General features: G+C 41.5%; 1 protein-coding gene across 3 annotated transcripts in view; it reads left to right on the top strand.

Annotated features, from left to right (window-relative positions):
• The window catches only part of LOC124721840 (synaptoporin-like), a 107,100-nt gene that overhangs the window by 51,825 nt on the left and 32,176 nt on the right, over positions 1-23,099 (top strand). For all 3 annotated transcript variants that reach the window (XM_047246969.1, XM_047246970.1, XM_047246968.1), the window contains 3 exons: positions 1,267-1,385; positions 14,970-15,159; positions 16,019-16,195. In XM_047246969.1, coding sequence (XP_047102925.1) covers positions 1,267-1,385; positions 14,970-15,159; positions 16,019-16,195 — 486 coding nt within the window. The remainder of the gene's footprint in view (positions 1-1,266; positions 1,386-14,969; positions 15,160-16,018; positions 16,196-23,099) is intronic.

The following is a 23,099-nucleotide window of genomic DNA, read 5'->3' on the forward strand; positions in this document are numbered from 1 at the left end:
GTATGAACAAAATCTTATATCCTAGGCAACTGTGGATTACTTATTTCAGATGGTCCTTTGTGTTTATTTAATGCCTCTAGTAAGTCAGAAATAAGGACACAGCACTTACTTTCATTTTGGGTAAGACTTTCTTAAAGCATGCGTATTGTGGTTAATACATCATCTGATTCAAAGGAAAATCCTTTCAGGCACACTCTTGAAACAGGCAATACATCACAGATGCGTATTATAGGAGGAGAATATAATAAAATGTGTAGTGGTGACTGCAAACTGCTTTTCCTAGTAACTAAATTGGAGTGACACCTTGAGAGGATAGAAGTCTCCATATAACTAAGGTGCATGTTTGGAATGTATATTGCAAATGGGCACCCTATTTTGACTTTTTCTTACTATGGAGAAACAAAAATAATTAGCAGTAATGTGTGGTGATATTCTGTAGATGTTTGTCTCAACTGCTATCATAAGTGATTTGAACAAATTACTGCAATTCATTTAGATGAAGAGTAATATGTGAATCGTAGTGAGATATTCCTGCTGTAGTGGCTCATCATCTTTGTGCTGTGGCATACTGTTGCAATGTGGACAATTTTTTTCAACTTTGCTGATGATATAAACATTTTATAAGAAAAATGTAACTTCAGTTTAAAATTAGTGCCACATTTGGTTTATAAATGAACCGTAAGTACTCGCAACATCCCATTTAAACATTGTGCTAATCAAATGCGTTTGAGAGGGACAAAAGGGTCAAAGAAATAACGTAGAATTCATATGTTAGATTGGTCTATCAGTCCTTAGTAAAATTATTTCACAATTCAGAATGAAGAAAGAAATGTGGATTTGTTCCTGTATTCATGATGCTAAGTGGTTTTTAGCTCAAAATTCTTTGTTAACAATTTAATGCTGAAGTATTTTTAATATCTCTGATTATATTTTTCTCTGATTAGTCTTTCTTCACTACAGTGGCCATCCTGCTGGAGCATAGATTAATTCTTTTGGATATACCAGGTGACATACAGATCTTAATGATTTCTGTCTTTGAGACTTGCACTACCAGTTACCTATGTGGAAATTAATTCAGGGACTGTAAAATAATTTTTTGCAGAGTCCAAAAATTTTGTTATAATACAGTTACCTCCTGTTTTTGAATTTTTGTTAGAGTGTGTGTGTGTGTGTGTGTGTGTGTGTGTGTGTGTGTGTGCCTTTTTAAAACACATGTTGCTTTTGTGTGGAGAAATGCTTGACAGTTTGTGTGTACTAACTTTTCAGGTATTTTCGATATGTGCATTTGCAACCACTACAGGATATACTAACAAAGTTAAAGTTGAGTATTCATGCAACAGCACCATTACTGGAAAGTTTGAACTGGATATCTCCTATCCATTTAGGTAAGTGAGACTATAAATTATATAACAGATCTTGGTAACATTACAGTTTCTGTGGTATAACTGTCATCATTAAGAAATCATAAGACTACTTGGAAGGCTACAATGGTATGAGAAGTGCATGTTGTGCACTTCAGAGTTTCAACCACAAGTAAATTTTCATGTAATATTAGAATTTTAATTGATGTGTAATGTATAGTAGAATATTTTAATGAAGGAAGTGTATGATAGAGCTTGCAGGTGTGAGACACTTGCCAAACTAGTTTGCACATGGTGATGTTGTGGTAGTGCACAAATAAACTTCACATAGCTTGGTGGAAGCGGCTGAAAATGACACATTGCCTTGACTAAAGACAAAAGTACGTGAGTGCTGTTCATAGTCACTTGCTCTCACTTGCACATAGACTGTGAATTTGCAGTGTGCTGAGCTTCCAATACCATGACACCTTCAACTTCCTCTCTGTTTCCAGTCAGTACAGTTAACTTAATCAGTTATAACAATTTTTTTTTAATTTTTTATTTCCAACAAAGCTGAAAGTAAGAATCGGTTGCTGTGTTCCTCGATGTAAATCTTTCATCTGTTCTCTCCAAAATGTTTCATTATTAATGTGATGTTAGCTGCAGACTGAATGTGAGCATTATTTCATCAGCTATTCATAAATGCAAATGCAGTGCTCTAGTGTACAATGCAGTAAGTGGACAAGTGTTACTTAAGTTTCTTGTTTGAGAACAAAGTGAGATATTGTACTTTGGTTTTTCTGAATGGTGTGAGAACTAGAACCCTGTCCGATATGTTTGCGGGCAAAAACTTCACTATCTACTAGCCAACTAACTCCTTTGCATATACTAGTGACATTTAGCAGAAAATGTAAATTTCATATGTGGCAGATAAGACCAAATTATCAGTTAAACCACTAGAAGCTTATTTCAAAATAAGTTCAGCTTAGGGAATTTAGAAAATAGACAGTCTTAGAAATGTATTAAATTTATTGGCTATATATAAGCCTACTTTTTTCACAAATGTTCTCAGTCGGATGGCATCAGTCTTATCAGTACTAACTGGTATTAAAATGAGCTATTAAAGTTACAGAAAAATTTGTGTTCAGCAAGTGAGATAAGAGGGCAGTAGTGTCATATTTGAAGTAGAAGCTATAATGTTTAGTTTAGAACAAGGTGAATTATTGTTGAGTAATAGTGGCTAAAATTCAGATGAAAGGATCATGAACCTCTTCAAATGTGTGTTCGTAATGGAAAAGTTAAATGTATGAGCAACAGAAAAAAAGGGGGCCAGGGGGATAGTGGCTGCTGTACTAGGGTGTAACACAGTGTACAAATGCTGATTGAAGTTGAAGAGTTCCCATTGTCTGTGGAGATAGTAGAGAGTATTTCCTATCATACACACTGTGTGTAAACTGGAGCACAAAAAAAGGTGTGCTGACAGTCATCCTGTGAAGAGGGTAGCAAAGTTTGTGGATGTATTGTTAGAACTTGTTTTGCTGAGGCAAAAAAAAAAGCATGTGGAATAGTCGCCTGCAAGATAGTCACTAAAAAGATAATTTGGAGACTTGAGTGCAGCATAGACTCACTGGAAAGACCAGAGAAAAATTACGTGCAGAGGTACCGCAACTGAATGCGAAACAGCTTGTCCTGGAGCTTATCGTGAAACCTACAGATAGTGCAATAATGTTTTGTAGGCATGGAAAAAACAAACATCTAGAGGCTGAATTTGTCCAGTGTTTCCAGTGGTATGAATTGCAGTGCACACACTTTTCAGGAGGGATAGTTTGCTCTGAAGGAGTATCATTTTTATATGTAGACCAGGAATCGTGGAAAAGCAAGTTATTTTGACAAACTATTGGCCAAAAGCAGTGTTCATATCATAGTTGTAGTTCTTTTACATCCATTTTCCCCACTCCTGCTTGCTGTGATATAAATATTTTCTGCTGCCTTTGTAAGATCACACACATGAGAAAGAACCCCAGGGGACAGAGAACCTCCAACTTCTTGCACAACAATAAATGACTTTGCAGCCAATTTACCATCCAGGTTAACAGTCGGCATAACTGCATACAAATGCATTAAGTCATTGAATGTGGCTGATTTTGATAAAACTTTTGTGAACCTCTAATTTCCAGTGTTCCTTTCATATGCAGTTTCTCTTCAAATCCAAATTGGTTGGAGTTGATACCATATTTTGTACTGAACAATGGGATAATTTTGTTTCTCATCTAAAAAGTTTCAGACCAATTGAGCAATTTGCTATACATCATGAAATGGACGCTTTGTATGAAATTTTGTTGTCTTCCAATTTTATAGCACTGTTTGAGGTTCTGCAACCATCCATTGCTTCCCTTGAAATCACTGTAATCTATGTCGTGCAGTTAGGCATGCATAATGTAGGAGGTCACTATTGTGCACATTTGTAAATTGTATCAAGCATCCTTGAAATGCGCAAAAATTTTTGTTACAAGTGCGTCTTATTCTCCCTTGAATATCCATTGTTCTGATACACTATGCCGTCGTACTTCTGCAGACTTACTTGAAATGAAGTCTGTTCATAACTTTTTTTTTTACTATGCTGCAGATGATCTTCCATGTACTTAATTATGTTTAGCACCTGCTCCTTGGATTGCCCTTTACTACATTTCACTGTATGCAGGAATTGTGGCTTCCTGTCTGACAAGGGTGATGAACTACATGGTTAGACACATTTTTCGGTATCACTTTCACTTCTTAAGCATGTATTATCATTGTACTCCTAAGGTAAATTGTCCCCACAGTCAAGCAACGAAACCTCGCATTCCAGTGACTAATCTTGCAGAAACACTAACATTTCACCTGCAACTTCTTTCTCGCTCTGTGAAATTCCTTGCATTCCTTACTTCAGCAACTGTTGCTGTAGATAGAATGCAATGTTTACACAGAGCGTGGTGGGTTTGCATAGAGCGAGGTGGGGCAGTGATTAGCACACAGGACTCGCATTCAGGATGATGACAGTTCAAACCCAGATATGGCCATCCTGATTTAGGTTTTCCATGATATCCCTAGATGACTTCAGGCAAATGCCGGGATGGTTCCTTTGCTGTTTTGTCCTTTCCCCAAAATTAACCACCCAAACCAATGTTTGCTTTGTTTACTGTTGCCATTGCTCTGCTTTTTATCAATACCAGTAACACTGGAGTGGATTACTCGTCGACTAAGCATTGCAACTCCGCTCTGTAGCCTCGTGCTGTGCTCGCCATTGGATACCTCCAGTCCCACCCCCTGGCAGCCAATATTGTCGCTGCATAGTAGACAGTATGTGGGGTGTCAAATGCTTTAAACATCTGTGGCCTTTTGCAACCTCACACTCAAGGGGTTCCTTGTTAGCCACTCACATATCTGGGAACCTACTCCATGTAAAACATTGACAGCTGCTATGAATCAGTGTGTAGGAAGAGCTCCCGAGAGTCAGGTACCTGTGGTACCACTACCAATGGCACCTCAAGAACTATTATCTCTTGTAGATCCTGTCCCTCCACAGAAATTACAGGATCTGTCATTGATCATCCACTTGACAGCAAGTGGTGGTTAAATGGTGGATGCAGGTGTCCCGTACAATGTGGATGGGGACCAGAGAGGACACAAGGTATTACACTGATCCCCCTCACCAATGTGTTAAAGATGCTGCCTTTAGGAGAGCGATTGAACTTGAATTCATAATTTCATCTTCGGATGTTTTTCTTCTTTGCTTCCCAAAACCTCCTCATCCTCTCAGAATGCTCCTTCTTCCGTTCCTCTATCCATTTTTTACCAGGCTGACGCGATGTTCTTTCCCCAAACTTCACACTTGTGATTTTATGCCGGCACTCGGTGCGATCTTTGAGATTTTTTATGTTGATCTGCTGTAGATCCCTCTGGACTTCTTTCAGCCATTCCGTGCCACATTTACTCCTTGTTACAATAATGAATAATTTCTTTGCTGTTCTGGAGTCTTCCATCCTGTAGATGTGTGTATAAAATTTGGCTCGGCGCTTTCTGATTTCATCTGTTACTATGTTGTTCTTTCTATAGAGCTCGTTTTGTGGTCTCTTCATCCAAATGCCATTTTTGTTGATTGGACCGTAAATCTTCCTGAGAATTTTTCTTTCCTGCTTTTCTATTTCCTTAATTTTAGAATGACCGTCAATCACCATTGTTTCAGCTGCATAGATTGCTTCTGGAAGAATCACTGTTGTATAGTGCCTTAATTTTGCGTCTGTCAAAATGCACTTCTTGTTGTAATGCGTCCATGTTAGCTTGTAGGCTTTCTGGAGCTTGGTGATTCTTTGTTCATTGGCAATTCGGTTTAATCCTGAGGACTGTATAGTTTCACCGAGGTATTTAAAATGGCAGACTTGTGCAATTTTACCATATTTTGTTATTAAAGGGGATTTATTTTCTGGCTGCCTTTCCATATATTGGGTTTTTTCATAAGATATCTGTAGTCCGGTTTTTTGTGAAATTTCATGTAGTTTTTCCACTGCGTGAATCGCTTCTGTTCTGTTATTGGTGATAATTGCAATATCGTCAGCGAAAGCAAGGCACTTGACTTTAATTCAGTTCTCTTTCTTGATACCAATTTGGATACCCTTTACGTGAGGTTCCCATTCCGTGATTATCTTTTCTAGAACAATATTGAAAAGGTTGGGGATAGTCCGTCCCCCTGTCAGACTCCAGATTTGATTTCGAAGGGTTCTGATACTTCGCCCATGAATTTCACTTTGGCTGTTGTTCCTGTAAGTGTCTGTTCTGTGATTTTTCGAGTCTTTCGGTCGATCCCAAATTCTTCCATGATTTTAAACAGGGTTCCACGGTCCACTGAATCATATGCTTTCCTGAAGTCGATGAATGTAACTACTGTGTTTCTGCATTTCCTCATTTGTAATATTGTCTTTAAGCACCAGATCTGTTCCGCACATGACTGTCCTTTTCTGAATCCGGCCTGGTATTCACCAATTAATGTATCTGCTTGGGATTCTATCCTGTTTAAAAGCGCTTTGGAAAGGATTTTGTAAGCGACTGGGAGCAGGGAAATTCCTCTGTAATTGTTCATGTCTGTCTTGTCACCCTTTTTGTGTAGCGGGTGAATTAGAGCGCATTTCGAGTCCTCTGGATCTGCTCCGTTATCCATATGTCTGATATTATACGGTGTAATTTCTGCATAAGTATAGGATCGTTTAGTTTCCAGAACTCAGCAATGATCCCATCTTCTCCTGGTGCTTTGTTATTTTTCAACTGCTTGACTATCTACATAATTTCTTCAAGATCAGGGGCATGTGAGTCTAGGTGTGTGAATACTGGAGAAGAGAAGACAAGTTTTTCTTGGGGTGGTTTGCAGTTGAGGAGGGAACTGAAATATTGGGCTAAGATTTTGCAGTTATTTTTCGTGTTGGTTTCCAAAGAGGCATCGTGTTTCTTGAAGCACAAGCTAGGCGCTTGGTATCCCTGTAAGTTTTCTCTGAAAGTCTTATAAAAATTTCTTGTATTATTTTTGATGAAATCCTGCTGGATTTCAGAGAGTCTGTTGTTGTCATATCCCCGTTTTTCTTTTCTAATTATTTTTGAGGTCTCTTTTTAGGTTTTAAGAGAGTTCTCCCAGTTTTCTTCAGTTTTGTGACTGCTAAATTTTTTCCATGCAGTTATTCGGTTGTCAACTGCCTCATCACAGGTTGCATTCCACCAGCGATGTTTCCTGTTGCGAGGGGGTTGTCCTAATTTGAGGGCTTCCTGAATTTTCTCTGTTAGTTTCTTCCAGTCTGTTGATTTTTCCTGATTAATTTGCATGATGATTTTTTCTTTTTTCAGTTGCAGATATTCCGGATCTGGTTTGGTACTTTTGGGTGGCCTTTTTAGCATTCTGTTGGGTTGGAATTTCGTTTTTATTTGGAGATGATGATGATCTGATTCAAAGACACCTTTGCGGGTTCTGATGTTTTGAATTTCTTTTATGTTTTCTTTGGAAATTGCGACATGGTCTATTTGGTATTCACCCTGTCTAAGACTGGGTGATCTCCATGTGGTTAATTTATGTGCAGGTTTTTGAAACTGGGTACTCATTATTTTAAGTCCAAAGTTTCTGCAGAAGTCGATTAGTTTTTCACCATTCTTGTTGGTACGTTTGTGTTTGGTGTGGGGTCCAATGGTATCTCTGAATTTTTTTTTTCCTTCCCTAATTGTGCATTAAAATCGCCTACTAAGATTTTCACATGGTGCCTAGGTACTTTATTTGTTGTTTCTTCTAGTGTTTCCCAGAAATTGTCCACTGTTTCAGGGTAGATTTTATTGTGGTGATTTGTGGGGGCGTGCACATTGATCAGAGTGTATGCTTTATTAGCTGATTTTACTGATAACAGGGAGACTCTTTCATTGGGAGACGTGAAGTCAGTAACTGAGTAGAGTACGGAAGTGTGTACGGCGAATCCTGTTCCGAAAAGTGGTAGTTTGTCTCTTACTTTTATGGCAGGTTTGCCCTTGTAGATCTTGTAATTCTCTGCGTTAAAGTGTCCTTCATCTGTGAATCTTCTCTCTTGCAGTGCAGTGATTTTCAGGTTAAATTTTCCCATTGCGTTGGTGAGTTGATTTAATTTGCCTGTTTTAGTGAGGGTGTTCACATTAATTGTACCAATAAAATTTTTAAGTTTCGTTTTGAGAGTGTGACGAGTTTTTGAGAAGCTCCGATTCTTCTCCGCATGGTGTCCCTGATCCCCCAGAATCCGATGATCAGGTGAATCCAGTCTATCGACTGGTGCCTGGGGTAGTGACTCTGTGGTCGTCTTTTCAATCATGCGTTCAAATTGAATTTTAGTTTTTGTGGTGATCTCTGTTGAGACCACAGGTATACGACTCGATTTTTGAGTTCGAGAAGATTTTGTGCAGCCGCCTCAACTAGAGGAACAGACGCTGACCACTGGCCGCCAGATGCTGAACAGACACCACTGGGTTTATTGGTTTTTGGTCCGCCCTGGGTATTTCATTTCCCCAGTACCACCTATATCTAGGAAGCTTTCCCCTATCCACCACCCGAGAGGTGCCCGATGGGGGTACCAACAACCCCACACGGGATGTCACTTACCAAACGAAAGCGCTGGCACGTCGATAGACACACAAACAAACACAAACATACACACAAAATTCTAGCTTTCGCAACCAACGGTTGCCTCGTCAGGAAATAGGGAAGGAGAGGGAAAGACGAAAGGATTTGGGTTTTAAGGGAGAGGGTAAGGAGTCATTCCAATCCCAGGAGCGGAAAGACTTACCTTAGGGGGGAAAAAAGGACGGGTATACACTCGCACACGCACACACAAGCAGACGTATATGTCTGCTTGTGTCTGTATATGTGTGGATGCAGACATATACGTCTGCTTTTTTTTTTTTGTGTGTGCGTGTGCGCGTGCGTGTGCGTGCGCGAGAGAGTGTATACCCGTCCTTTTTTCCCCCCTAAGGTAAGTCTTTCCGCTCCTGGGATTGGAATGACTCCTTACCCTCTCCCTTAAAACCCAAACCCTTTCGTCTTTCCCTCTCCTTCCCCATTTCCTGACGAGGCAACCGTTGGTTGCGAAAGCTAGAATTTTGTGTGTATGTTTGTGTTTGTTTGTTTGTGTGTCTATCGACGTGCCAGCACTTTCGTTTGGTAAGTCACATAATCTTTGTTTTTTTTATATATATATATATATATATATATATATATATATATATATATATATCTCAGAAAAGGCTGACACCACCAGCCTTGTGCACAGTGAAACTTCCTGGCAGATTAAAACTGTGTGCCCGACCGAGACTCGAACTCGGGACCTTTGCATTTCGCGGGCAAGTGCTCCCCCAGGCTGTGGCTAGGCCATGTCTCTGCAGTATCCTTTCTTTCAGGAGTGCTAGTTCTGCAAGGTTTGCAGGAGAGCTTCTGTAAAGTTTGGAAGGTAGGAGACAAGATACTGGCAGAAGTAAAACTGTGAGGACCGGGCGTGAGTCGTGCTTCGGTAGCTCAGGTGGTAGAGTACTTGCCCACGAAAGGCAAAGGTCCAAAGTTCGAGTCTCAGTTGGGCACACAGTTTTAATCTGCCAGGAAGTTTCATATCAGCGCACACTCCGCTGCAGAGTGAAAATCTCATTCTTGTGCACAGTGTTTCAACATAGCTCATAATTTGCAACATTGTCCACAGAACTAACTGTGGCCCCTTGGTTCTTAGTCAAGTGTAGGACTGAACTAAATACTTACATGGTTTGTGACAAGCTGGGCTGTGACTTACTGGATTTCAACCATGGGCTTGAGAACTATAGGGCCCCATTAATTGTGTCATATTTGCACTACACATCAGAGACTGCTGCCCAGGTACCTGACTGTGTGTGTGGTGCACACACGGGCTTTTTAGATTAGGTGACTCTTCATCTAATCCAGATAATGATAGCTGTAGAAAACCGGATGTATCGGTGAAAGATCTAAAGCAATGCCTCCCACAGGTGACAGTATTAAAATCAGAGTGATTAATGGCCGATGCAATGAAAACTGCAGCAGAATATTGTCAAATGATCTTTCACAAAACCCAAAGAAATTCTGGTCATACATAAAGGCTCATTAGTGGCACTAAAATGAGTGTCCAGTCCCTAGTGAAGGAGATAGGAACTGAAATATAAGGTAGCCAACCACAAGCTGAAATGTTTAACACAGCTTCCAAATGTGTCTTTACGAAGGAAAACCTGGGAGAATTGTCCCAGTTTAATTCTTGTACCACCAAACAAATGAGTGAAAGAAGTGTTCTTGTCAGTAATGTTGAAACAGCTGAAATCGTTAAAATTGAACAAAGCTCCAGTGCCTGATGGAATTCGCATCGGGCTCTTTATTGAATTCGCATCGGGCTCTTTATTGAATTCGCATCGGGCTCTTTATTGAATTCGCATCGGGCTCTTTATTGAATTCGCATCGGGCTCTTTATTGAATTCGCATCGGGCTCTTTATTGAATTCGCATCGGGCTCTTTATTGAATTCGCATCGGGCTCTTTATTGAATTCGCATCGGGCTCTTTATTGAATTCGCATCGGGCTCTTTATTGAATTCGCATCGGGCTCTTTATTGAATTCGCATCGGGCTCTTTATTGAATTCGCATCGGGCTCTTTATTGAATTCGCATCGGGCTCTTTATTGAATTCGCATCGGGCTCTTTATTGAATTCGCATCGGGCTCTTTATTGAATTCGCATCGGGCTCTTTATTGAATTCGCATCGGGCTCTTTATTGAATTCGCAGCTGAGTTAACCCTTCTTCTAGCTATAATCCATGATAGATCGTCGAACAAAAACTCTTGCCCAGTGTTAGGGAGAAAGCACAGTTCCACCCATGTACAAAAAGGGTAGAAGAATTGATCCACAAAGTTATGGTCCATTATACTTGATATCAATTTATTGTAGAATCTTAGAACGAACATATTCTGAGCTAAACATACCTTGAACAGAATGACCACCTCCTTGCCAACTAGTATGGGTTCTGAAAATGTTCGTCATGTGGAAACCCAATTCGCACTTTCCTCACATGGCATACTGAAAGCTTAGAGGATCAAGGCAGTCGTGTAGATGCAGTATTTCTTGATTACCGAAAAGCGTTTGACTCAGTACCACATCTACGCTTATTGACAAAAGTATGATCAAGTGAGGTATCAAACTAAATTTGTTATTCTATTGAGGACTTTTTTTGTAGGAAGGATACAGTGTGTTACCGTGGATGGACAGTAGTCGTCAAATGTGGAAGTAACTGTGAGTGTGCTCCAGGGAAGTGTGTTGGAACCCTCACTGTTCATGTTGTGTATTAATGACCTTGTGGGTGATATTAATAGTAATCTCAGACATTTTGCAGATGATGCAGATATGTATAATGAATTAATGTCTGACTGAAGCTGCATAAATATTGTCAGGTCTTGATAAGATTCGAAATTAGTGCAGGGATTGGCAGCTTGCTTTGTGTGTTCAGAAATGCAAAATTGTGCACTTCACAAAACAAAACAAACAAGTAATACCCTATGAGTATAATATCAATGAGTTGCTATTGGAATATGCCAACTCATTCAAATACCTCGGTGTAACACTTGGTAGGGATATGGAATGGAATGGTGACATAGGCTCAGTTGTGGGTAAAGAAGGTGATAGATTTTGGTTTGTTGGTATAGTACTGGGGAAGTACAATCAGTGTGAAAAGATCACTTACAAATAACTAGTGCGACCCATTCCAGAATAATGCTCAGGTGTGTGGGACCCGTACCAAATAGGTCTAACAGGTGATATTGAACATACACGGAGAAGAACGGTACCAATGGTCACAGGTTTGTTTGACCTATATGAGAGTCTGAGATTATGAAAAAACTGTACTGGGAGACTCATGAAGAGAGAGGTAAACTATTCTGAGAATTACTACAAACAAATTTACAAGGACAGGAAAATATTTAATATTTTCATGAATATACTTGCAACCCCCTATGTACTGATCACCTATGGATCAAGAGGACAAGATTTGACTAATTACAGCATGCACAGAGGCATTCAGTCCTTCTTCCCACACTCTATAAGTAAATGGCACGTTAAGAAACACTAATAACTGGTACGATGGGGCATACCCTTTGCCACACGCTTTACAGTGGTATGTAGATGTACACCTGCCCAATATCATGTAGGGCTCCCACGAGCATGCAGAATTGCCACAAGCAGTATGTGGCATGGACTTGACTAATGTCTGAAGTAGTGCTGGAGGGAATTGACACCATGAATTCTGCAGGGCTGCCCATAAATCTGTAAGAGTACGAGGGGGATAGAGATCTCTTCTGAATAGTATGCTGCAAGGCATATCAAATATGATCAATAATGCTTATCTGGGGAGTTTGGTGGCCAGCGGAAGTGTTTAAACTCAGAAGTGTGTTCCTGAGGCCACTCTGTAGCAATTCTGGACGTGTGGGATGTTGCATTGTCTTCGTGGAATTGCCAAAGTCTGTCGGAACGCACAGTGGACATGAATGGATGCAGATGATCAGACAGGGTGCTTACATGAGTGTCACCTGTCAGTCGTATCTTGCAAGATCTTTTTTCCAGCTGCAGCGATGTCGGAGATTGGATGTTTACCGGATTCCTGATATTTACAGTACACACGTGAAATGGTCTTACGGGAAAATCCACACTTCATTGCCACCTTGGAGATGCTGTGTCCCATTACTCATGCACTGACTATAACACCATGCTCAAACTCACTTAAATCTTGATAATCTGCCATTGTAGCAGCAGTAACCAATCTAACAACTGCGCCAGATACTTGTCTTATATACACGTTGCTGACCACAGTGCCATATTCTGCCTTTTTAATATCTCTGTATTTGAATACGCATGTGTTTACTGGTTTCCTCAGCACTTCAATGTAGAGTCTGCAGTGGGACACCATGTCAAATACTTTTCGGAAATCTAGGAATGTGGAACTTGCCTGCCCCCTTCATCCATATTGTGGGGGAAAAAGGCAAGCCACATGTTGCACCAGTGATGTTTTCTAAAGCCGTACTGATTAGTAGACACAAGCTTTTTTTGTCTCAAGGCACCTTCGTTTTATTAGAACTGAATGTTCAAGAAGTCTGTGACAAACTGATCGGTCTGAATATTTTGCAGGTCAGTTTCTACCCTTCTTATATATAAGACACCAGCACTTTCTTCCAATCACCTGTAAGTTTGCACTGGGTGAGAGATAAAAGATAAGTGTAAGCTAAGTAAGGGGCCATTGCCATAGAGAATTAGTCATGAAACCAAATTGGGGTGCCATCTGGACCTGGCACTTAACACCGCATACTATAAGGTAACATGTGGAGATAAAATACGGATGTTGTCCGCTGTTTCTCATTTGTTGTGAACTGCTATCATATTTTCTGTATAAATGTTAGTGGACCATGTGGCACAGTGTAACTTAACATTCTTGTAATCTAGCAGTATTTGGTGTGCATATCAATGTTGTAATAACTTGAGTCAGTTATGTTGGGAAAGTGCTTTGAGCAAGAGTACATGGTATGGAAAACTGCTGTGTCCTATAGCTTCATTTGTGGTTCAATCAAGGGAGAGGCTTCAGTTCATTGGTGAATATTGGGAAACTGCATTTTCTTTATGAAAGATATATTTTGTAAAATGTGTAAAACATATGAACAATGCTTTAGAATAAAATTGTGTATTAGCTTGAGTTAAAGAGGAACTACATTGATGCAAAGAAGTATGACATGTATTGTCCCAAGTTTGTGCACCAATAAATTTTGAGTGTAGCATCAGTAATTGATGGTAACTAATGATTATGGTGGCATGGTAATGTAAATGTGGACAGCAAGTGTGAAAGTTCATGATTTCGTGTTGCATGTTTCTCTGTGCCACATGCCAGTAGTCAACACCTTTTGTGGCTGGAAGGACAGGAGAAAATTATACTTGTGCACAGATATACCTTCCGCAATACACCAAATGGTGGCTTGAGAAATCTAGCTATAATTCCGCAGAACAAAATGGGTGAGCAGTTAATTTTCTTCACTTTTCCACTCTTCAGCCTACCAGTCTGTTCCTCCATACTGCATTCTAATAACTTCCACATACCTAGCCTAGTATCTTCTCTCACCTGAAAGTATACTTCCTTCATTATACTGCAAGCTGCACTGATTTCTTTAATCTGAGAAGAGTTTGAAGGTTTATTTGATCTCATTATACTGTTAACATGGAGTTGTTTGTAACCACTGGAGTTTTGCCCTTTCTTCAGGTGTTAGTTTCCATTCATAAATTCAATTGTTTCAGTCTTCCAACTACTGTAATAAAACCATGTTTTCTATTTTGAGGACATTAAGACACTTAAGTCTTGATTAATATACCAAGTGAGGTGGCACAGTGGTTAGCACACTGGACTCATTCTGGAGAACAAAGATCCAAATCTGCATCCAGCTATCCAGGTTTAGGTTTCCCATGATTGTGCTGCATCTCTAATAATCCAGTTGTCAAAGGGATGTCAAACCCCAATGTTCTCTCCTCCTTTATTTTGTCACTTATATCTTCATTACAAGCTGGTAGTAAGTCATTGCCTCCTTTGTTTTGAAAATGTAATCATGCCTGATAAGTTTAAAGAATTTGGAGACAGATGGGCTGACCAGTATGTCTTTAAGAACAGCTCCCTGCAGTCGATAAAAAAAGTACAAAAGGAATTTGTAAATAAAAATACCTGCCGCCACCACACACACACACACACACACACACACACACACACACACACACACGGAGAGTGAGAGGGAGACCAACTCATTCATAACTGAAGAAGTGATTTGGGGTTCCAAGACACTTAAGTGCTATTACTTGTGTGTGCTTCTACGTACCAGGAGTCATGCATATAGCAACACCAATCACACTTGGAGAAGTAACAGCCTGGTTCATTAATTGGGAATGAAAATGTATGTCAACAGTATCTAAAATTTAGTAGTGTGTGTTAATTTTCTCATTTGATGTGGAATTAATTCACGAATACTACTTCTTGTGACACTTAAAAGGAACACTCACCTTACTAAAGAAAGGCTTCATATTTGTTTTATTCCAGGTTAGATCGTGAAGGTACAACTGTGCCATGTGACCCACCATTAGATTTTTATTTGCTTGGAAATTCATCATCAGATGCCCAGTTCTTTGTTGCTGCTGGTGTTTTGGCATTCATCTACTGCATCTTGATTACTGTGGTGTACGTGCTGTTTGATGCTATGTACCAAAGCAATGATCATCTGCCACGTGCTGTAAGTAATTCGGACATTACTGTGAGTTGTTGTATCAACGGTGAATTTGTTTGACAAAAAGATAGATGTGTGCAAGAGACCATTTACCAAATAGAAGTGTTGAGTCATTGACAGTCATACTAAAAAGACTGAAAACTTCACTAGCTTTTGAACAGATTTTCTCTCTCTCTCTCTCTCTCTCTCTCTCACACACACACACACACACACACACACACACACACACACACAGTGCTGAGACTGCACAAGCATGTGTGCATGCTCTCTAGTGCATCAAAGAATATATCTGAAAGATAGCAATGTTTTCATTCTTTTTCATGCTTGTTAAGGACTCAACAGTTCCACAATTTCGCGAGTGGTCGTCTTTGATTCTAAATTATTTTCATTCTGTCGAAAATTTCTTTGCGATACTTATATGTATGAAGTACATTTGAATGAATATCGCCCAGCTATTCTTAGATCATTGTATACATTTGCCTTTTAGTCAGAAACTAGCTGGACTGCTTAATAACTCAAGTCATTCTTCCATTAAATCACCCCACCTCCAGCTCTAATCTCTCTTCCAGCTTCAGACTTGACTCACTCTTCTAACCTCACTTTAACTGATTTACTACCCTCAATTCCCTTCTACCAATCAGCATCTGCTTTGCTCTACTTCCCTTCACCCTCCATCTTCCTTGCCATACGCTGACACTGTTCCTTCTGTAAACAACCTCTCACTGTGTCTGTGGCCCCTCCCCCCACCCCTGCCCCCCTCCCCTTTCCTTGTTGTGTATTAGATCATTTTAGTATATTTTAATTTCTTAAAATCTCTGAAACATTATTGGTGATCTAATGTTTTCTTCTGGTTTTATATTTTCAGGATTTTGTTGCCACTGTTGTTTTAGCTGTATTGTGGTTGTCTGGAAGTGCTGCTTGGGCTAATGGACTAAGTCAGATAAAGATGGCTACAAACCCTTCTTTCCTTACTAGCCTTTGCAAACAAATTGCCTGTTTAGTATCTGTTGGTGGCAGCTTCTCAAGTCTTGATATATCTATTGTAAGTATGCAAACCAAATTGGAGTTAGATGTCTGATCACATTCACTTAAAGACAAATCATGAACAGATAACTATAGTTCAACTTCGTAAGCTCATAGCTTTCTCTGGTAGAATTATAAGTGAAATTTCAGCTCTAATAGGAGTAATTTTATATTTAAGTATAAAAATTGTGTTAAGAGGCCTTTAGGGATGCATCAAATGCTGGGTGAAATAAAACTTAACTGAGGAAAAAAAAATAGTGCACATAATATTTACCTGTAAAAATGTGAAGACCAAATAGAGCTCATAGTGAAAGTTGAGTATATTAAGACTGAGCGAGGCCAAATGGATAGGTACTGGTAAGAATCCTTATAAAAAATAATACAGTATAACCCCACTTTTATGTTCCCAGAATTAACGTTTTCCCACTGTTTGTAACTTTATCAGTTCCGTCAAATTTCCTACGCCCACAATATTAATTTGCACCTGATTTTGCATCAACATATTTATAATTTTCCCTCAATTTATGCATTACGAAAAGATGTTCGTGGAGAAAATATGATGTTGGCATATTGTTTGATGTCCAGTAGTGTTCACATATATTAAGTGGTTACATTTCTTAACACCAGGGCACTCTATTCAGCGAATTTGAACTGGTAAACGAGTAAAAGCTGTAACAATTTGTGCCATATCTCCCGCCGCTGCCAAGCTGTACTTGGCGGGGTGGCTGAGAGGAGTAACTAGATTTGTTCCCCCTGCCCCCCCCCCCACCCCCACCCCCGTCCGCAACTCTTTTGTGGATACGTGCGTAGTGAGCTCGGGACCCCGAGCTAATGTGGCCCTCCTTCCTTTCCCGCATCCTTCCCTATCCCTTGTCTTCGCCCCCCCTCCCCTCACCTCTGGCTCTTTCCCTCCCTTTCTCCCCCTCTGGGAGTATGGTTTGTGCCTACGTCCGGAGACGAACGCTCGTAAATGTAACGCATTCTTCGCCTTCTCTGCTTGTATGTCTTCATCCTTCCTTTGTCCTTCTTTTTTCCTTACCTTTTCTCTTTCCCCTTTTCTCCGCTGCAGCATTTGAGACCTCTCTTCTTTCCTTTCCCTTTTTTTGTTTTTTCCTTTCTCTTTCTTCCTCCCTGTGCGTGTCTCAAGGCCGACCCACGCATTTTCATGCGTAGCCGGTGATGGGATAATGCATAATTCCCCACCCCGGGTTGACAGGTAGGACACGTACGTACCCCCTGGTAACAGCCAGGCCCAGGGAGGGGTGATTACCCGAGCTGATACCTTCCGAAAGTGCCGATTGGTCCCTCCGTCCATTTGTCGGGAGGTGTGACCTGAGGTGTGAACAATCACCTAAGGCGGGAGTGCCCTCAGAGAGGGCCCCCACAAGGGAGGAGCGCGCCATCGGAGATGCCGGTAATCATGAGGATTCTTCCGCAACGGTTTCCTCACCTTCCACTATGTCTGCTCACAAGTGTAAGTTCACTGAGTCTCAGCCACAGACAGTTCTTCCATCGTTGCCACAGTTCCTTGTTGTTTCTCGGTCTGACGAAGGTCAAGACTTCTCCACGGTCAACCCTTACATTATTCAGAAAGGTGTTGACGCAGTTGCAGGTCCTGTAAAGTCTTGTTCCAGATTACGGAATGGCACCTTGTTGTTAGAAACAGTCAGTGCCCTCCAGGCACAAAAATTGCTGTGTACTTCACTGCTCCACACCTTCCCTGTCCGGGTTGAAGCGCACCGCACCGCACTTTAAATTCCTCGCGTGGAGTCGTTCATACACGCTCCCTCAATGGATTGTCTGACGAAGAAATTCAGCACTACCTGTCTGACCAGGGCGTAACGGCTGTTCATAGAGTTAGGAAAAGGGTTGACACAACCATCGGTTCCTACTTCATCTAAACATCATATTTCCAAGAAGGCTACTAAGAAACCCAGTTCATCTCCTTCTCCACCTAGGCATGTCCCATCTACAGCACCACCTGGCGGAAATCGCCCTCGGCCGTCTTCTGTGTCGCCGAGGCGCACTGCTGGCGGCCGATCAACCGGCCGATCGCTGGTGGCAGGAGCTGCTCCTGAACAACCTGTTGTTGTTGTGGTCTTCAGTCCTGAGACTGGTTTGATGCAGCTCTCCATGCTACTCTATCCTGTGCAAGCTTCTTCATCTCCCAGTACCTACTGCAACCTACATCCTTCTGAATCTGCTTAGTGTATCCATCTCTTGGTCTCCCTCTACGATTTTTACCCTCCACGCTGCCCTCCAATACTAAATTGGTGATCCCTTGATGCCTCAGAACATGTCCTACCAACCGATCCCTTCTTCTGGTCAAGTTGTGCCACAAACTTCTCTTCTCCCCAATCCTATTCAATACTTCCTCATTAGTTATGTGATCTACCCATCTAATCTTCAGCATTCTTCTGTAGCACCACATTTCAAAAGCTTCTATTCTCTTCTTGTCCAAACTATTTATCGTCCATGTTTCACTTCCATACATGGCTACACTCCATACGAATACTTTCAGAAATGACTTCCTGACACTTAAATCAATACTGAATGTTAACAAATTTCTCTTCTTCAGAAACGCTTTCCTTGCCATTGCCAGCCTACATTTTATATCCTCTCTACTTCGACCGTCATCAGTTATTTTGCTCCCCAAATAGCAAAACTCCTTTACTACTTTAAGTGCCTCATTTCCTAATCTAATTCCCTCAGCATCACCCGACTTAATTAGACTACATTCCATTATCCTTGTTTTGCTTTTGTTGATGTTCATCTTATATCCTCCTCTCAAGACACTGCCCATTCCATTCAACTGCTCTTCCAAGTCCTTTGCTGTCTCTGACAGAATTACAATGTCATCGGCGAACCTCAAAGTTTTTATTTCTTCTCCATGAATTTTAATACCTACCCCGAATTTTTCTTTTGTTTCCTTTACTGCTTGCTCAATATACAGATTGAACAACATCGGGGAGAGGCTACAACCCTGTCTTACTCCCTTCCCAACCACTGCTTCCCTTTCATGTCCCTCGACTCTTATAACTGCCATCTGGTTTCTGTACAAATTGTAAATAGCCTTTCGCTCCCTGTATTTTACCCCTGCCACCTTCAGAATTTGAAAGAGAGTATTCCAGTCAACATTGTCAAAAGCTTTCTCTAAGTCTACAAATGCTAGAAACGTAGGTTTGCCTTTCCTTAATCTTTCTTCTAAGATAAGTCGTAAGGTCAGTATTGCCTCACGTGTTCCAGTGTTTCTACGGAATCCAAACTGATCTTCCCCGAGGTTGGCTTCTACTAGTTTTTCCATTCGTCTGTAAAGACTTCGTGTTAGTATTTTGCAGCTGTGACTTATTAAGCTGATAGTTCGGTAATTTTCACATCTGTCAACACCTGCTTTCTTTGGGATTGGAATTATTATATTCTTCTTGAAGTCTGAGGGTATTTCGCCTGTTTCATACATCTTGCTCACCAGATGGTAGAGTTTTGTCAGGACTGGCTCTCCCACGGCCGTCAGTAGTTCCAATGGAATATTGTCTACTCCGGGGGCCTTGTTCCGACTCAGGTCTTTCAGTGCTCTGTCAAACTCTTCACGCAGTATCATATCTCCCATTTCATCTTCATCTACATCCTCTTCCATTTCCATAATATTGTCCTCAAGTACATCGCCCTTGTATAGACCCTCTATATACTCCTTCCACCTTTCTGCTTTCCCTTCTTTGCTTAGAACTGGGTTTCCATCTGAGCTCTTGATATTCTTACAAGTCGTTCTCTTATCTCCAAAGGTCTCTTTAATTTTCCTGTAGGCGGTATCTATCTTACCCCTAGTGAGATAGGCCTCTACATCCTTACATTTGTCCTCTAGCCATCCCTGCTTAGCCATTTTGCACTTCCTGTCGATCTCATTTTTGAGACATTTGTATTCCTTTTTGCCTGTTTCACTTACTGCATTTTTATATTTTCTCCTTTCATCAATTAAATTCAATATTTCTTCTGTTACCCAAGGATTTCTACTAGCCCTCGTCTTTTTACCTACTTGATCCTCTGCTGCCTTCACTACTTCATCCCTCAAATCTACCCATTCTTCTTCTACTGTATTTATTTCCCCCATTCCTGTCAATTGCTCCCTTATGCTCTCCCTGAATCTCTGTACAACCTCTGGTTCTTTTCGTTTATCCAGGTCCCATCTCCTTAAATTCCCACCTTTTTGCAGTTTCTTCAGTTTTAATCTACAGGTCATAACCAATAGATTGTGGTCAGAGTCCACATCTGCCCCTGGAAATGTCTTACAATTTAAAACCTGGTTCCTAAATCTCTGTCTTACCATTATATAATCTATCTGATACCTTTTAGTGTCTCCAGGGTTCTTCCATGTTTACAACCTTCTTTCATGATTCTTAAACCAAGTGTTAGTTATGATTATGTTGTGCTCTGTGCAAAATTCTACCAGGCGGCTTCCTCTTTCATTTCTGTCCCCCAATCCATATTCACCTACTATGTTTCCTTCTCTCCCTTTTCCTATACTCGAATTCCAGTCACCCATGACTATTAAATTTTCGTCTCCCTTCACAATCTGAATAATTTCTTTTATTTCATCATACATTTCTTCAATTTCTTCGTCATCTGCAGAGCTAGTTGGCATATAAACTTGTACTACTGTAGTAGGTGTGGGCTTCGTATCTATCTTGGCCACAATAATGCGTTCACTATGCTGTTTGTAGTAGCTTACCCGCATTCCTATTTTCCTATTCATTATTAAACCTACTCCTGCATTACCCCTATTTAATTTTGTGTTTATAACCCTGTAGTCACCTGACCAGAAGTCTTGTTCCTCCTGCCACCGAACTTCACTAATTCCCACTATATCTAACTTCAACCTATCCATTTCCCTTTTTAAATTTTCTAACCTACCTGCCCGATTAAGGGATCTGACATTCCACGCTCCGATCCGTAGAACGCCAGTTTTCTTTCTCCTGATAACGACATCCTCTTGAGTAGTCCCCGCCCGGAGATCCGAATGGGGGACTATTTTACCTCCGGAATATTTTACCCAAGAGGACGCCATCATCATGTAATCATACAGTAAAGCTGCATGCCCTCGGGAAAAATTACGGCTGTAGTTTCCCCTTGCTTTCAGCCGTTCGCAGTACCAGCACAGCAAGGCCGTTTTGGTTATTGTTACAAGGCCAGATCAGTCAATCATCCAGACTGTTGCCCTTGCAACTACTGAAAAGGCTGCTGCCCCTCTTCAGGAACCACACGTTTGTCTGGCCTCTCAACAGATACCCCTCCGTTGTGGTTGCACCTACGGTACGGCTATCTGTATCGCTGAGGCACGCAAGCCTCCCCACCAACGGCAAGGTCCATGGTTCAGGATCAGGATCTTCTGCCTTCGGCTGAATGCCATTCCATGCTGTCCGTCGCAAGCTCTGAGCAGTCCTTGAGTTGACGGCAACCTTGGTCACATTCCTCCACTTTCTGTTCACCCTATGTCCATTATCCACTGGAATATCCGTGGCATTCGAGCCAATTGGGATGAATTGTTGATCCTCTTACGATCCTACTCGCCGGTCATCTTCTGTCTTCAGGAAACAAAGCTGCGTCCCCATGACTGCTTTGTTCTCCCCATTTTCAGTCCGTCCGATTTGATCTCCCCTCTGTTGAAGGCACTCCAGCCCATGGAGGACTCGTGATTCTTCTCCATGATACTCTCCATTATCACCCAATCCACTTAAACACTTCCTTTCAAGCTGTCGCTGTCCATCTTTCCCTTTCTGGATATACCTTTTCTCTTTGTACTGTATACATTCCATCGCCCACACCAATGGCACGAGCTGATCTCCTTCATCTTCTTGGTCAGCTTCCACCCCCCTGTTTGCTGGTTGGGGACTTCAATGCCCACCACCTGCTTTGGGGATCTCCACATCCTTGTCCACGTGGCTCACTATTGCTAGACGTCTTCCACCAAGCGGATCTAGTTTGCATCAACACTGGGGTCCCTACATTTTTGTCTACCTCCACGACAAATTTCTCTCATTTGCACCTTTCGGTCGGTACTGTTCCGCTAGCTCGGCGCTTCGAATGGTTCGCCCTTGACGATACACACTTGAGTGACCACTTTCCATGTATCCTTAGACTGCAGCCTCAACTGCCATATATGTGCCCGCGACGCTGGAAGTTTGCCCAAGCCGATCGGACACTTTTCGTCTCTAGCGACATTCGATGACCGTCACTTTCCCAGCGTGAACGATGAGGTCACACATATTACCAACGTTATTCTTACAGCTGCGGAACGTTCAATACCACGCACCTCCGAATTGCCCCAGCGCCCCCCAGTTCCTTGGTGGAACGAGGCGTGCCGTGACACAATACGTGAGCGGCGACGTGCTCTTCGCGTTTTCCGCCACCATCCTACTTTGGCCAACTGTATCCGCTATAAGCAGTTCCGTGCGCGATGCCATCGCGTCATTCGTGATAGCAAGAAGGCAAGCTAGAAATTCTTTATTAGCTCATTTAACACCTTCACTCCCTCCTCGGAAGTTAGGAGTCGGCTTTGACGGTTCTCAGGCGCGCCTAGTTTCTCCCCGGTCTCTGGGCTCACTGTCGCGCATGATACATTAGTGGACCCCGTTGCAATTTCTAACTCATTGGGTCAGCACTTTGCTGAGATTTCGAGCTCTTCAAATTACCCGCCAGCGTTTCTCCTGAAGAAACGTGCAACGGAAGTGTGACCTCTTGCTTTCTCCTCTCAAAATCGCGAAAGCTGCAATACTGTTTTCTCCATGCGGGAACTTCAACATGCACTCTCTTCTTCTCGCTCCTCCGCCCCAGGACCGGATGGTATCCACGTCCAAATGTTGTTGCATTTATCAACCCATAGTCTGCGTTACCTCCTTCGCCTTTATAATCGAATTTGGACTGACAGTACT

This window comes from Schistocerca piceifrons, chromosome X (genome assembly GCF_021461385.2).
Source record: "Schistocerca piceifrons isolate TAMUIC-IGC-003096 chromosome X, iqSchPice1.1, whole genome shotgun sequence".
NCBI classification, from domain to species: domain Eukaryota; kingdom Metazoa; phylum Arthropoda; class Insecta; order Orthoptera; family Acrididae; genus Schistocerca; species Schistocerca piceifrons.